Here is a 13823-nt window from a genome sequence, read left to right as displayed (position 1 = left end):
GTGGATTTAAAATGAGCGCCGCAATATCAATGTGTGAAAAAAGTTACGCGTAGCACCTTCTGATGAGTCATCGTCATTTTTGCCTCGGTGTCATCGATGATGTTCCGTGTCACCATCGTGCAAGAATAAGAGAAAAAGAACAACAACAGAGAATTTGATTTTCCCTTTTGTTGATGTCATCGTCGTGCAGTTCACAGAAAAGGTGCATTTTCACATCCAGAATCAAAGCGCAAGAAGTAAGGTCTTTTTCGCTTCCCGAGGTAAGTGTTTCAATTAAAAATATGAGTGAAGTGAGTATGTTTTATTTTTAGAACTCTTTTGGCTCGGATCCCTCTTTTTTCCAGATCTCGTAAAAGGACTAAACCATGACTAGCACTCAGGCGGGAAGTAGCCTCCAGCTGGCGCCTCTGCGGTCCGTCAATGATTTCCTGCTAGAATCGGCCCGATTCCAGCTGCCCAACTTTCAGGATTTCGAAAAGTGGGGCAACCGAGTGGTGAAGAACCTGCTCTACTATCAAACCAATTACATGCTGATGAGTGGAGCCGTATTTCTGCTGATCGGGTTGATTCATCCCTACAAGGTGATCCTGGGAATGATGGTCATTATGGCCTTGCTGTACGTGTTTGTAAAGTTCTTCGCTGCTGAGGCACGCAGGACGATGGGGGCGGCCAGTAGCCAACAGCAACCGAACAAGTGGGCCGTCCTGGGAGGAGTTCTCGGATGCTGCTATCTTTTGCTGTTCATGTTCGATGCTGTCCTGATTGTGATGCTTGCCGTGCTTCTTCCCTTCTCACGTAAGTCAAACCCATCGCCACAGTGTTTCGTTTTGTCGATTTCGAGCGATTTTAGAATGGCGCATAAACCATTGATTTTAGCGATGATAGTTTCTTGATATATTGTAGCGAATCTTCTGTTGCAATAAGTTTTGTGATCAATCCATCTAGCAGTGAATGTTACGAAAGAATAGTTTTCTATTTAATAGACATATGGTGTCTGACAAAGTTGTATATAATTTGAAACAACTTTGCCGAAGAGACGATATTTCTCTCTCTTATACTTTACGAGTAGAAACATTAGCCTTATATTTCTATTACTTTACGCGATACTTATGTTTTTAAAGATTGATTGTTTATCAATAGTTTTGGCTACTGAAACAGTTAGTTGACATGTAGATTAATCTGATGAGTGAATAATTATACTCTAGTAACTAATGCATACATACATCTGATTTGCTTTGTCTCAAATTCGTTGAAAATAAATGGAGCTCAGGAGCTACCATGGGAATGTGAGAGTTAAATGTCAGTATTTGCAACAAAAATTCACTAAAGTCACTATTTCAGGGCTGTTTCTAAATTTCATCCACGAAAATCGCGGCTTCTAAAATTCTATCCTCGCCTGGAAGTACCACCGACAGGAAAAAAACACTAATATTTATTAATGTATGTTTGTTAAAAAAAGATTAATTTTCGATACTTGAAGTCATTCTCTTAATCTTTAATTTACGCAAACCAAGTGCTAATTTTACTCTTCTTTTTATCAAACACTGCGATTGGAATGTGAGTGACCATGGTTAGCCATGCGACAGGTCTGAATTGGTGGAGCTTTATAAAGGATTAATTGAATTTGAAATGAACTGAGTAACGGAATTTCGATTTCAATTTCAATTCTGGGCGTCCAAAAAATTCTTCGAGGATTCCTCTATAAATTCCTACAGAGATTCATCCATGAATTTCTCCAGAGATTTCATCAAATAAATAAGAAGTCCTGTGCAGTGATGAGAAAAGTACTGGAGCAAACATTTACCGCCTCTACATTTACATCTTTCTACACGACCATCAAAATCCAAAGCAAACCATGACCGTTCGAAACCAAAAAATGTCACGGCTCTTCAAAACTGTAATCTTCTTCTTCCTAACGTTTTTCAACCCCGAATGCGAAATGACTCGAGCACAGTGGTGACACGATTTTTGCGGTTTTCGGGGTTTTGCATTTTTGCTCGATAAAGGTAGCATGAAATTGAACTTGTTTATATGTATCGCAACGGAATGATTATGCTTTTTCTGTTAGGGCTAATAGATTTCAATTTATTGAAAACACTAGCGAAATATTAGCGATTGAATGATTTAACACTTTTTTCAATCATTCACCTCGGAATGGCTGCCCGAAAACGGTCATAGTAGAGAGACAAAAACAGTCAAGCAGTGTGTGAACCGTTGGCAGCGCAACGCCTGATGGTATTGATGCTGCTGCTGCTTTGTGTTTTGGTTGAATGGCAGAATCGATGAACTGTGGTGAATTGTGGTCACAGTTCCCAAGACTGGTCCTGTGGCATTTTTGTCGACAAACATGATCAAAAATGTCAAGGTTCATATTTGGAAGCATCTTTAAATTTATATTTTAAATATGTTATAGCCGTTATTTGAGCTGGAAAAATTGCTAAAGTAGTTGCAAGAACACCAAGATGACCAGCGCACCGGGAAATCGGGAAAACCGGGAAAAAGCCGGGAATTTCGAATCACCGGGAGAAAACCGGGAATTTCAATTAGCACCGGGAAAATTATGCATACCAAGTAATGTTTTAACCAGCACGATCTGTACTTTAGTGGAGTTTTACAAAAGCTTCTGAATTCGAATCCCAAGTTAGTCAATAAAGTCAAGAACATATTCTTTATACTAATGTTACCACTTTGGGGAAGACGGGAAAAGACCGCCCGCCTAAGCAATTCAATTCATGTGTCAAAATTAAGAATGAATAAATCCCTTCTCGATGCAGCATATCGTTTTTTGAAGCCTTGTGCATGATCAAAATATTTGTGATAATTTATTTATTTCTTGAAGTTTGAAAAAGTGATTTCTTATCACGATTATTTTTAGCGACTGGGTAAAAACGCCCACCCACGGGGTAAAAGCGACCACCACGATTTTCGTGCTCAATTTTGCGAAAAAAGTATATCAGTTCCCTGTTATTCTAAAAGTATCATGTTTTTCATTAATTATCGTGGATATTGAAAAATATTTAGGGTTAATTAATTAAAAGACTTAGATATATACTTATTATTACCTTAAGGCATCCATATTTTGGAAAAATATGCGGATTTGGCTTGTATTTTTAACAAAATTGATTTCATTTTACATGAATAGTAATGTACAACTTTTAAAATGGTTTAGACATTTTATTTGGTATAAATTAGAGGTGGCGGTCTTACCCCATCTACAGTCGTCGGTTTTACCCCGCTTGGACAAATTTCACAACAAGAGCCTTATTTCATAGCTAAATATTCACAATTCATATATCACTTCACTGCAGTATATATGATATTTCTGTTAAAGCATGGACGGGTAATTTGATATGTTTTTACAAAACAATCCCTTGCGAAATCCTTAAGTGAGCATCTGTTAAACTTAGATCGAATTCGATATTGACGAGCAGAAACTTTGTTTTGATACTTGTTATGAAAAAAAAAAAAAAAAAATAATGTGAATATCACCCCAAATACTTCGGAATGTCAAAAATCTTGTGTTTATTGAAAGTGCTTGTTGAACTTTCAAGAAACTCGCCATTTTCATGCCAAACTACAGGTGATCCGTCTTACCCCGACGGGCGCTCTTACCCCGTCTTCCCCTACTCTAATCCAGTAAATAATTAGCCAGTAAATTGAAAACATTTAATGAAGGAACATTTTGCGAAAAGTTTTTCATATAGTTTCATGATGCTTTTTAAGTTAAAAACTACAATGTTTGAATGTTATAAATTTCTTTAAGCAAGCTTGTAATTCACTAAGATCAAATTAAATGCGTTTACAACCTACGCTATTCATTGAAGATATGCCATTCGCTTCTTGTTTGGGCTTGGTAAAAATACTATAAAATTCTAGTTCATTTCAGACTACTATTTTTTATGACTATTATTTTTTATCAGAAATAATTGCCTTGAGAAAATGTTCTAGATTTGTGGGGATAAAACATAACAAAAAATTCTATGCTGATGACCATGGAACGAAATGTTGAACAATTGAAAAATTCATTTTTATGTCTTCCAAATCTGTGACCGTTTAAAATTTAAACTATGATTTATTCAAAGATTGACTCGATCCCATCATATAAACAAGGGTCAAATTTGTTTTACCACTGAACTTTTTCATAACAATTTCCACGATTACTTAAAATGACCGTCGTAAAATATCGTTTCATAGATCAAACTGGAATTTAGCAGAATCAATATAAGCCCAGAAAATTTGAATGCGCAGCAAAATATCTTATTAAAAGTCGTTTGAAAAATCGCAATAATGTTTCTTAGCATATCATTAAACCGGGAATATTTTTGAAATACCGGGAAAAAACCGGGAGAAAACCGGGAATTTGAAATTGACTTTTCACTGGCCACCCTGATCGCTCTATTGAATAAAGACAATAATTCATTAAACATTTTAGGACCCAATTCTCTGGATAAGTTCCTGGAGGGATTTCTGGAGCAATCCATGGAAGAATCTCTTTAATAAATCTAGAATAATCTCTAAAGGAATCCTCGGTGAAATTTCTGGAAGAAATTCTGGAGAAATTCTTGCATGAGCTTGTGGAGAAATTCCCAAGAAAATGTCTGGAGGAATTTCTGAAGAAATCCCTGGAACATGGAACACGCTTTTCGGCTACGCAGTCTTTATAGGAATCCATTGGGAAATTTTTGTAGAAATGCCAGGTGAAATCCTCGGAAATCCATGAAAAGATTTTCCTGAAGGAATTGACTTATGAGCGGTTTCTTCACCACCGCTTAGGCCTTAAACCTGGTTTAATCGTATGGGTAAACGTGGTTTACGGCTTAAGCGAAGGTGAAGAAATTGGCCCTTATAAGCGGTTTCTTCACCACCGCTTAGACCTTAAACCTGGTTTAATCGTATGGGTAAACGTGGTTTACGACTTAAGCAAGGGTGAAGAAATCGGCCCTTAGAGAATTTATTGGAAGAACTTTAGTATACATTTTCCTAATGTAATTCCTGGAAAATTGGATAGGATAATTTCTGATGAAATTCCTGTAGGAATTCGTGGGAGAATCTCTGGAAGAATTCGAAGAGGAACTCTTGAAGGAATCGCTGGATGTTTTTTTTTTTTGGAGGCCCAGAACTAATCTCCCAAGAAATCTAAGGGGAATCCCTGTATTATCTGGACAGATCCTTGGAATGGAGTAAATCATGCGGCGATTTTCTTGGTAGTAACACTAGTAGAATTCCTGAATAAAATTCTTGAGGAATTCGTGAGTTGTAGAACCCCTGGAGGAATTCCCGATGAAACCCCTGGTAAAATCTCTGATGCAAGTTATGGAAGAATCCCGGAAAAAATCTTCGGATTAATTCCTGAAAGAATCTCTAGATTACTACTTGTGCATATCTTTGTATGTATCCTTGGAGGAACCCTCAGAGGAAACTCTGGAGAAATTATTAGGGAAATAACTTTAATAATGCTTGAAGAGATTATAACTCCTGGAACAATTTCTGAAGAAAGGCTAGTTTGCTACTGACAAGAAAAGGAATCGCCTATCTCGATGTGTGGAAAATTTATTTCCAGAAATGGTCCAGAAAATCACATTTTTCTGATCGCAGTACGCAGTTGAGAAGAAATGTCATTTCAAAGGGGGCTCTCTGTAGGAAATTTCTTGACTCATTCAGTCAAGGAATTTCTTTACTTTTCTTGAGCGAAACAGCATACTTAGCTGAATGCCTTAAATATATCTTTGCAAGAATCGTTGTAGAGATTTTCCTAGAGGAATCCTTGAAGAAGTCTCCGAAAGATTTTCTAGAGATACCTCTGAAGGAATACAAGGATAAATCGCTTGAATCCCTGGAAAAATCTCCGTAAAAATGCGTAGTATTCCTGAAGCAAATCCTAGAAGAATCCTTAGACAAACTCCTGGAAGAATCCCAGTAAAGATTTTACTGGAAGAATCTATAAACGAAACACTGGAGACATTCCTGCAGGAACTCCTCTTGAAATCTCTAAATAAAGGAATCCCTGTAGAAATATCCCTGCAAAAATTCATGGAATAATCCTTGGAGGAATCGCTGAAGACAATCCTGAAGCGCTATAAGAAAAGGTCTAAAATGTCTCATGTCGAAATCTCTGGTAAAGCGCCGGTGGAATTCCTGAAAAAAATCCTATAGAGATTACGGGAGAGATTATCTTGAAGTATTTACTGGTAAAATCTCTGGAGGAATCTCCGAATGAATTCCTGGAAACATCTCTGGAAGAGTCTCTGTAGATATTTCGGTAGGAATTTTTGAAGGAATCCCTGGAGGTTTTCCTGAAGGAACCTGGAGCCCCATTTGAACTGGTCATTTGATTGCTATCAAAAGTTAGAATTCGTCAGCGATAAAATGTCGTTTTACTCATAGGTAAAAAAGACATGAATTATGACTTGTCGAATGAGAGCGAATCTTTTCGAATCCCACCGGTCGATGTTTTTTTTTTTGGATTGGAAATGTTCCCGACTTAGCAAAGCATAGAGTATCTTCGTACCTGCCATACGATATACACATCAGCATGGTCAATGAGCAAAAAAATAAACTCAAACTGTAGAAGTTTCTCTTGATGCTCTTGTAAATGCAAAACTATGAAATTTAAACCGTAAATGATATGTACCATTTCCTTCTGAAACAGGTTCCAGGTGTCCTTGTGCCATTGTGACATGGCCATACCCACAAGAGTTCTATTCGTTTCATATAAAGTTAAAAGAACGAATATCGGTTTAAAATACATGGGTCATTTTTGACCCTTAATGCATAATGTGTAACTTTTTCTTAATGTATTAGAAAGGATAATAATTTCTGCCGGGATTTTTTCAGGAATTCTTTCAGATCCCTTCCAACTTCTCTCCATAAATTTATTGATGACTTTCACAAAAAACTAACTTTGTATTGCCACCTAGAAGGTCGTTTTATTATTCATAATTATCTCCAAATCTTTATACAGGTATGTTCCGTTTTTGTCACGTTCCGATTTTATAACGCTCCGTTTTTGTCACGTTCCGATTTCGTCAACAAACTATTCCGTTTTTATCAACACAAAAATATGGAAAATTATTATTTTTTCGAATGCTTAGAATATAGTCTAAAAACTTATTTTGAAGCTAATCAAATGTTTTTTGAATGTCTCAGAGTTGGATTTTCGACATTATGTTAGTGTTGTGCACATGTATTGTGGGTGTCAAGTCCTATACTATTCAATGAGGGTTGCCTCCTTCTCGGCCTCCTTTTGTTTAAACAGAGTGTTCAAGCTTGACTAGGGCTACTAGACAACATTAACACATCCTTCAACAGTCGATAGTTGCTACGGCCACGTCTTAGCAACAGTTGAAGATTGTAAGGGTCGTCCATAAGCCACGTGGTCATTTTCTTATTTTCGGACCTCTCCCCCTCTTGTGGTGTTTTGTCCATACAACAATTTTAAAATTAGTATGGACTGTGGTCATTGGCCAGACACCCCCTCCCTCCTCCAATAAATGACCACGTTGTTTATGGACGATCTCTTAGTTGAATTAAGTACGTATTCAAAATAAATTAAGTACCTTTAGAGCTGCAGATATCCTTATTTGTCATGTGGCATCATAGGGTATTCGATGTAAATGTTATTGGCATATTCGATCAGACAATGTTCAATTCCTTGTTAAAAGAGATGAACTAGGGAATAAATTTAAAATATTCTGTCATAAAAGTAGAGGCGATTACATTCAGACCAGAGACGAAATAAAGACGCTGTAATGAAGCTCAAACTGGGTACCCGTTCTAGTATTAAATTCGTTACCCAAATTTGACAGATTACTGTACACTTTTCTTTTGCTCAAGTACCATAAATGTTTGGGCAACGGCACACGGTACAAGATCGAGTTTATTTCGTATTTGATAAGACTAGTTATAAACCCGTTGTATTTTGGATAAAGAAACTTTAATCATTTCTTATTTCTTTTGACTCAAACATGATGGAATTTCACAGATTATAGCAAGAGTTCTAATTCAAGAGGGAGAGGACAAGAATCAGTAGAACATAGCAATCTAATGAAAATTTCTGAATCTCCATTATATAAGTTTACATCAAGGAAGGAGAAATAGGTAGGGCTGAAATGATTGAAAATTTAAGAAGCTGTCTATCTGCCGTTACCACACTATGCACCTCTTTATTACAAATTTGTTGGGATCCTGACCTTCAAGTAGACACTCATCTCTTCTCCACTTAGAAATAAATACATTTATGAAGAGTCTTATACAAACTGGCATTAGCCTATAATGCATCTAATTTATTGAAACCATTAACAAAACATTTTCCAATCAAAAAGCTTCAATGCTTTGACAAGGATGCTTGTTGTTGAGTATGTATACTTCTATATTTTTGATGAATCTGTTCAACATAAGTTCTACTGAATAGACAACAAGAACTTTAGTTAAGTTTTCAGTTCAAAAATACATGTTACATTGCGAAACAAAAATAACCTTTTCGTGTGTCTTTTATGTATCTGCATTAAATTTTAGAATGTTGAATCTTATACCGCTCACAGAAATTTACAAGCACATCACAATTTCTTATTGAAGGTTGTCAAAGTTATAAAAAATCCTTGTTTTATTGATGTTTCAATGAAATTTGAACTAGGGTTTTTAATCTTTTGGCAATTATTTACAGCGAGCTTGCAAAATAGGATCTTAACTTTAGTGTTAGACATGATTTGTTCGAAATTACCGGAATATCAATTTGATCGAATTTTCGATCATGCTTGCATGCCAGTTACAAAGTTTTCTAAATAATCCATCTCTTGTATTAACGAAAGTAATACACACTTCATTGATTCGTAATAATTAGCATCCAAAAACTCATATATGCTGTAAATTTTTGCACATAAATTTACATACAAACCGGTTAACTTGATTCCATAACGCATATATTGCCATTCTGACCAAAAGTAAGACTACAACTATTAAGGATTTATCGCAAAATCATACTTATTGATTGGAGACTGCAATCAAATTCCATTACGTACCTACACGAATGAACAATTGAAAGGATCCTCACTGCCCCTTAACATCAATATTCAACGAAAATGTGTACTTTTCGGTTAAAAGTGCTATTTTCTATACAGATTTGTAAAATATTTTGTCCAAGAAAATTATTCCGTTTTTGTCACGGTTCCGTTTTTGTCAACTGAAAATCGCCGATCGTGTTGATAAAAACGGAACATACCTGTAGTATCTATTTTTTCAAGAACTCTTCAAATAATTTTGCAAGAAATTTCTCAAAAAAAAAACCTTCAGAGATTCCCTAAAAAGAACTTTCTACCACAACCGTATTTTCTAGACCAGTTCCGATAAAGCTTTATTCCATTATTCCAGTTATTTTGCTAGAGAGTTTTTTCAGAGATTCCACCGGTAATCACCGGAATCCCTCCAGAAAAATTTCCAGAGATTTTTCCAGGTAATTCTTCATAAATTTTGCAATTCGTCAAAGGATCATTCCAAGGATTTTTCCAGAAAAATATAGATAGAGATTCCTCCAGTAATTCTTCCAGATTTTTTTCCAAGGATATTCCAGGAATTTTCTCCAGGGATTTTTCCAAAGATGTCTCCAAGGATTCCTTCACCAATATTTTTTCGGGTGTTCCTCCAAAAACTTCGGCAAGAATTTCTTCAGGGATTTTTACAGAGATTTAACCAGAGATTCCTCCAGGATTTCTCACAGAACTTCCTCTGGGAGTTCTTCCGTAAATGCTGCAGGGATTTTTTAATATTTTTTCTCTATGTTCCTCTTGGAATGCTCCTCTAATCCTTCCAAGTATTTCTCCAGGAATGTATCTACGAATTTCTCCAAAAATTTCTTCATGGAAGGAGTTTCTGCAAAAGTTCTCGAAGGAATCTCTAAAAGAATACTTGGGATTATTTCTGATAAAATTCCTGGAGGAATTCATGATGGAATCTGTGGAAGATTTTCTATAGCAATTCTTGGAAAGATCCCCTAAGGTAATTTTTGAGGCCCAGAATAATTCTCTAGATAAGCTTCTAGGTAAATCCCTGGAGGATTTGTTAAAATAATTAGGTAGTTGTTAAAATCCTTAAATTACTTCCTGTAGCGATTTTGCTAAAGCTATGTCTAGGAAAGTTTCTGAAAAAAAACTCTTGAGGAATCCCTTTAAGAATTCGTAGAATCCTAGGAAAATACATGGTAGAATCCTTACAAAAATTCCTGATAGAATCTCTGAAGCAATCCGTTGAGAATCTCCGAAATAATTCCTGGAGGAATTTCGAGATGACTACCTGTGGAATACACTGAATGTATGTATCCTCGAACTAATTTCTGTAGAAATATTTGAAGTAATCTTAAAAGAAGTTGTTCTAGTATAAACCCTGGAGGAATCTCTGGAGAAGTTCTTAGAGACTGCACTGCCCATAACTGCATATTTGTAACATTCGACAAAAGTAGGCATTGAGTAAATGGGATACCAAGTTTGCATTTTATCGCAGTATGGGAGGAAACTAATATTTCAAAAAATCACTAAGAATTCAAAAGTGCTTATTTGAGGCTGAAATTTTGTACAACTCATATCGCATATAAGGTGCATAGTCAGAAAAAAATTCTGATAGAAATTTCGTTGCTACTGCATTATGAGGCTCATGTACAATCTCAATGTGACTGTTATGCGGTTACAATTGCCAATGTGACAAAACAACTTGGTATTTTTTCGAATTTTCTAGAACAATCTCACAGATTTCAGTAAGTTGATCGAAAGTATTTGCCATTTGATGACTCTCCCCGGTATTAACTCCATTTTGTCAAAAATGTCGAATGTGACTGTTTTGCAGTTATGGGCAGTGCAAGAGTCTCAGTAGATATTTTTCTGGAGGAGTGCTTGGAGAAGTATCTGAAAGAATTTATGGAGAAATCTCTGAAGAAACATCACGAGAAATCGCTTGAAAAATACCTGGATGGATAGATGTATGGATCACTGTAGAGGTTATCTTGAATCAATTTGTTGAAAAATCCCTGGAGGAATCTTCAAAAAAAAAAAAAAAAAAACATGGAGAAATCTCTGGTAGTGCCTTTAGATAAATTTTCTTCCTACTCCAGTGTTTTCATTATCAATCTGACTAGCACGAATGAACAAATGTTCGTGCATTGCACGCACTGTGTAATCAAAGCTTAACACGAACAAAAAAGATGCAAGCGCTGCGGGTGGTGGATTAGCCAACTACTATATATTTGAATCGACTGTTAAAAGGAGGTCGATGGACATCGATGAAAGTGTGACGTCTGTTTGTCTGTGGTAAAACCTTGCGGTAAATGCACCAAAGCCATTTTTCATACAAAATGGTCAACTCAAGAGAGCTATATCTCCTCCGTTTCTCATCCGATTCTTCTCATATGTTCTGTGACGAACTACAAATTATCTCAATTTTTGATAACGGTTGGAAAACGTTGTGTGAAAACTATTAAATCAAAAGTTACAGATAGGATGAATTTGAACAAAAAAAAAAAAAAAACAAATTAAAATTAAAATGCATCAAGACAAAAATATATATAGTCCGATATAGCTTTCAAAAAACCCCACTGTCGAAGTGAATCAAAAATGCCAAGAATAGGATCCAGCTCTCTATGGTAATTTACAGCTTCGGTACCATTGGACTCAAAACTGAAACATTCAGATAATTTTTTGGTCTGTCACCCTGATAAGATTTCTAAGAATGAATTGAACAATTTCGCCACGTTGTCATTGAATCAAATAAATATAGCTTAAAATGCAATTGACTAGTAGGGTTTCAATGTTAGTAATGGACCCCTTAGTAGTTGAAATTCATTCTCGACGCTTATCCGCAATGATATCTCATATGCGCATATGCGTTTTGTGGAGTCTAACAACAAATTCAATGTCTTTACTTCACAGTACGCCTGTGAAACATGCAAAATCATTCGATTTTTCCAGCGAAATATGCATTTGAAAAACTGTTGTCCGAATGCCTATTATGGACCGTCCCGGGGTCCATAATAGGAATGTTCACAAATTTGACGTTTCCTTTTATGGACCCTCCATTTGATTCCCATGTAATCCGGCTCGCTGCCGACGAGCCTATTATGGACCCACCTGGAAATGCGTATTATGAACCCTCTTGTGTGGTTTCATTTACAAACCTGTTCAAATATCTGTATTTATGCGTCTCAAACGAATTATTTTGCCTCAAACTGCTGACTAACAATGCAATCGAAGTTCCCCCGGTGGATTTTCATAGGAATAAGGTTGCTTTGAGTGTTAATTTTATGTTTTTCTGTAGGGGGTCCATAATACGCACAGGGTCCATAACCGGCTTCGACTCCCTAGTTGCCGATAGAACAACAAATTGACTTGCAGGTTTTATGGGGAAGGCTGACGACAATAGTCGCACAGACGTGAGAATTTTAAGGTGAAAATGGATCAAAGCCAAACCTCAAATTTTCAAGAGCACAAATCTGGAGAACCAAACATCCGTTTAAGCTGCAAACTTAATAGATTGGTCAATTTTCAGCTCAAACGGATGTTCGGTTCTCCAGATTTGTGCTCTCGAAAATTTGAGGTGTGGCTTCGATTCATCTTCACCTTAAAAGATGCGCTTCAATTTACCAGGAAACATCTCCGAACAAACTATATCGCTAAAATCAACGGTTGGGCGCATTTAAAAAAGCGCACAAAATCGACAAAACGAAACAGTGTGCGTCGGTGATCTCATCCCACTGTACTTAATTCTTGATAAATAGAATGACGAGCAATTAACCGTACTATCTTGCTTTCAGTGACCTTCGTCCACGCTTCTCTGCGATTGCGAAACATTAAGAACAAAATCACCAACACGATTGAAGTCGTTGGCGTCAAGCAAAGCCCGATGGGACAGTTTTTGGAAGCGATGGGTCTGATGCCCGATGCGTTCTAACTTGTTCGCGATCTACGCGTTTCCATCAGGCGGACACTATCTGCTTCGCTAAGCCATCCAAAGCGCAGTGATTTATTTAACGAAACCAAACTAAATGATTAAGCCTAAACAGACATCGTTATTGTTCTTCGAAACCAACCGTTGCTGGAACGGACTTATGTTTTGAAAATCTTAAAAAGAATCTGATGGGAGTCTGTTTCATGATTTGATTGAATGTACATAGGCATCAATTAGCGCAAGGCAGCAATCAATACCTAGTCGTAGAGCCTTCACCGTGGAGGTAATTATATTTAAAATAATGTTTGTCTTTCTCAAAAAATAATATAACACCTTAACAATGAACATCAATAAAGTATATTTTGATCAAGTTTGAAACCGAGCGGTATTTCAATTTAAAAATACAAGATTATGGAACGAATTCTAATCCGTTACTTGAAACTTGAATAAGTATCAAGTTGGTGAATCTAAGCCGAAGACGATGAATGAAGAAGCTTATCTTCTTCTTTTCTGGCGTTACGTCCCCACTGGGACAGAGCCTGCTTCTCAGCTTAGTGTTCTTATGAGCACTTCCACAGTTATTAACTGAGAGCTTACTATGCCAATGACCATTTTTGCATGTGTATATCGTGTGGCAGGTACGAAGATACTCTATGCTCTGGGAAGTCGAGAAAATTTCCAACCCGAAAAGATCCTCGACCGGTGGGATTCGAACCCACGACCCTCAGCTTGGTCTTGCTGAATAACTGCGCGTTTACCGCTACGGCTATCTGGGGCCCACGAATGAAGAAGCCTTTTAGTTAAATACCCAGGAAATTGCTTTCGGGAGTTTTACCCCGTAAATACCCAGGTTATTTCAACAGGTTATGGGCCCAGGAACGCCTGGAGGACGCTGAGAC

The 13823-nt window shown here is 36.7% G+C and overlaps 1 protein-coding gene across 2 annotated transcripts; it reads left to right on the top strand.

Moving 5' to 3' along the window:
• The first annotated feature begins 101 nt into the window (after nucleotides 1-101).
• LOC5572982 (PRA1 family protein 3) lies at nucleotides 102-13302 on the top strand. 2 transcript variants are annotated; one of them, XM_011495227.2, is made up of 3 exons: nucleotides 102-260; nucleotides 345-795; nucleotides 12791-13302. In XM_011495227.2, the coding sequence occupies exons 2-3, from the start codon at nucleotides 366-368 to the stop codon at nucleotides 12925-12927; spliced, it is 567 nt and encodes a 188-aa protein (XP_011493529.1). In that variant the 5' UTR covers nucleotides 102-260; nucleotides 345-365; the 3' UTR covers nucleotides 12928-13302. The 2 variants fall into 2 exon arrangements, with proteins under 2 accessions (XP_011493529.1, XP_001654308.1); XM_001654258.2 differs by having other exon boundaries at nucleotides 104-260; nucleotides 312-795.
• The last annotated feature ends 521 nt before the right edge of the window (nucleotides 13303-13823 follow it).

This window comes from Aedes aegypti, chromosome 2 (assembly GCF_002204515.2).
Source record: "Aedes aegypti strain LVP_AGWG chromosome 2, AaegL5.0 Primary Assembly, whole genome shotgun sequence".
NCBI lineage: Eukaryota > Metazoa > Arthropoda > Insecta > Diptera > Culicidae > Aedes > Aedes aegypti.
The sequence above is the reverse complement of the archived record's forward strand: the minus strand, read 5'-3'. Positions and strand labels throughout refer to the sequence as shown.

Coding starts and splice junctions, on each gene's coding strand:
- LOC5572982 (XM_011495227.2), top strand. CDS start 366: ATGACTAGCACTCAGGCGGGAAGTAGCCTCCAGCTGGCGCCTCTGCGG. Junction 796..12,790: donor CGTGCTTCTTCCCTTCTCAC/GTAAGTCAAACC, acceptor TCTTGCTTTCAG/TGACCTTCGTCCACGCTTCT.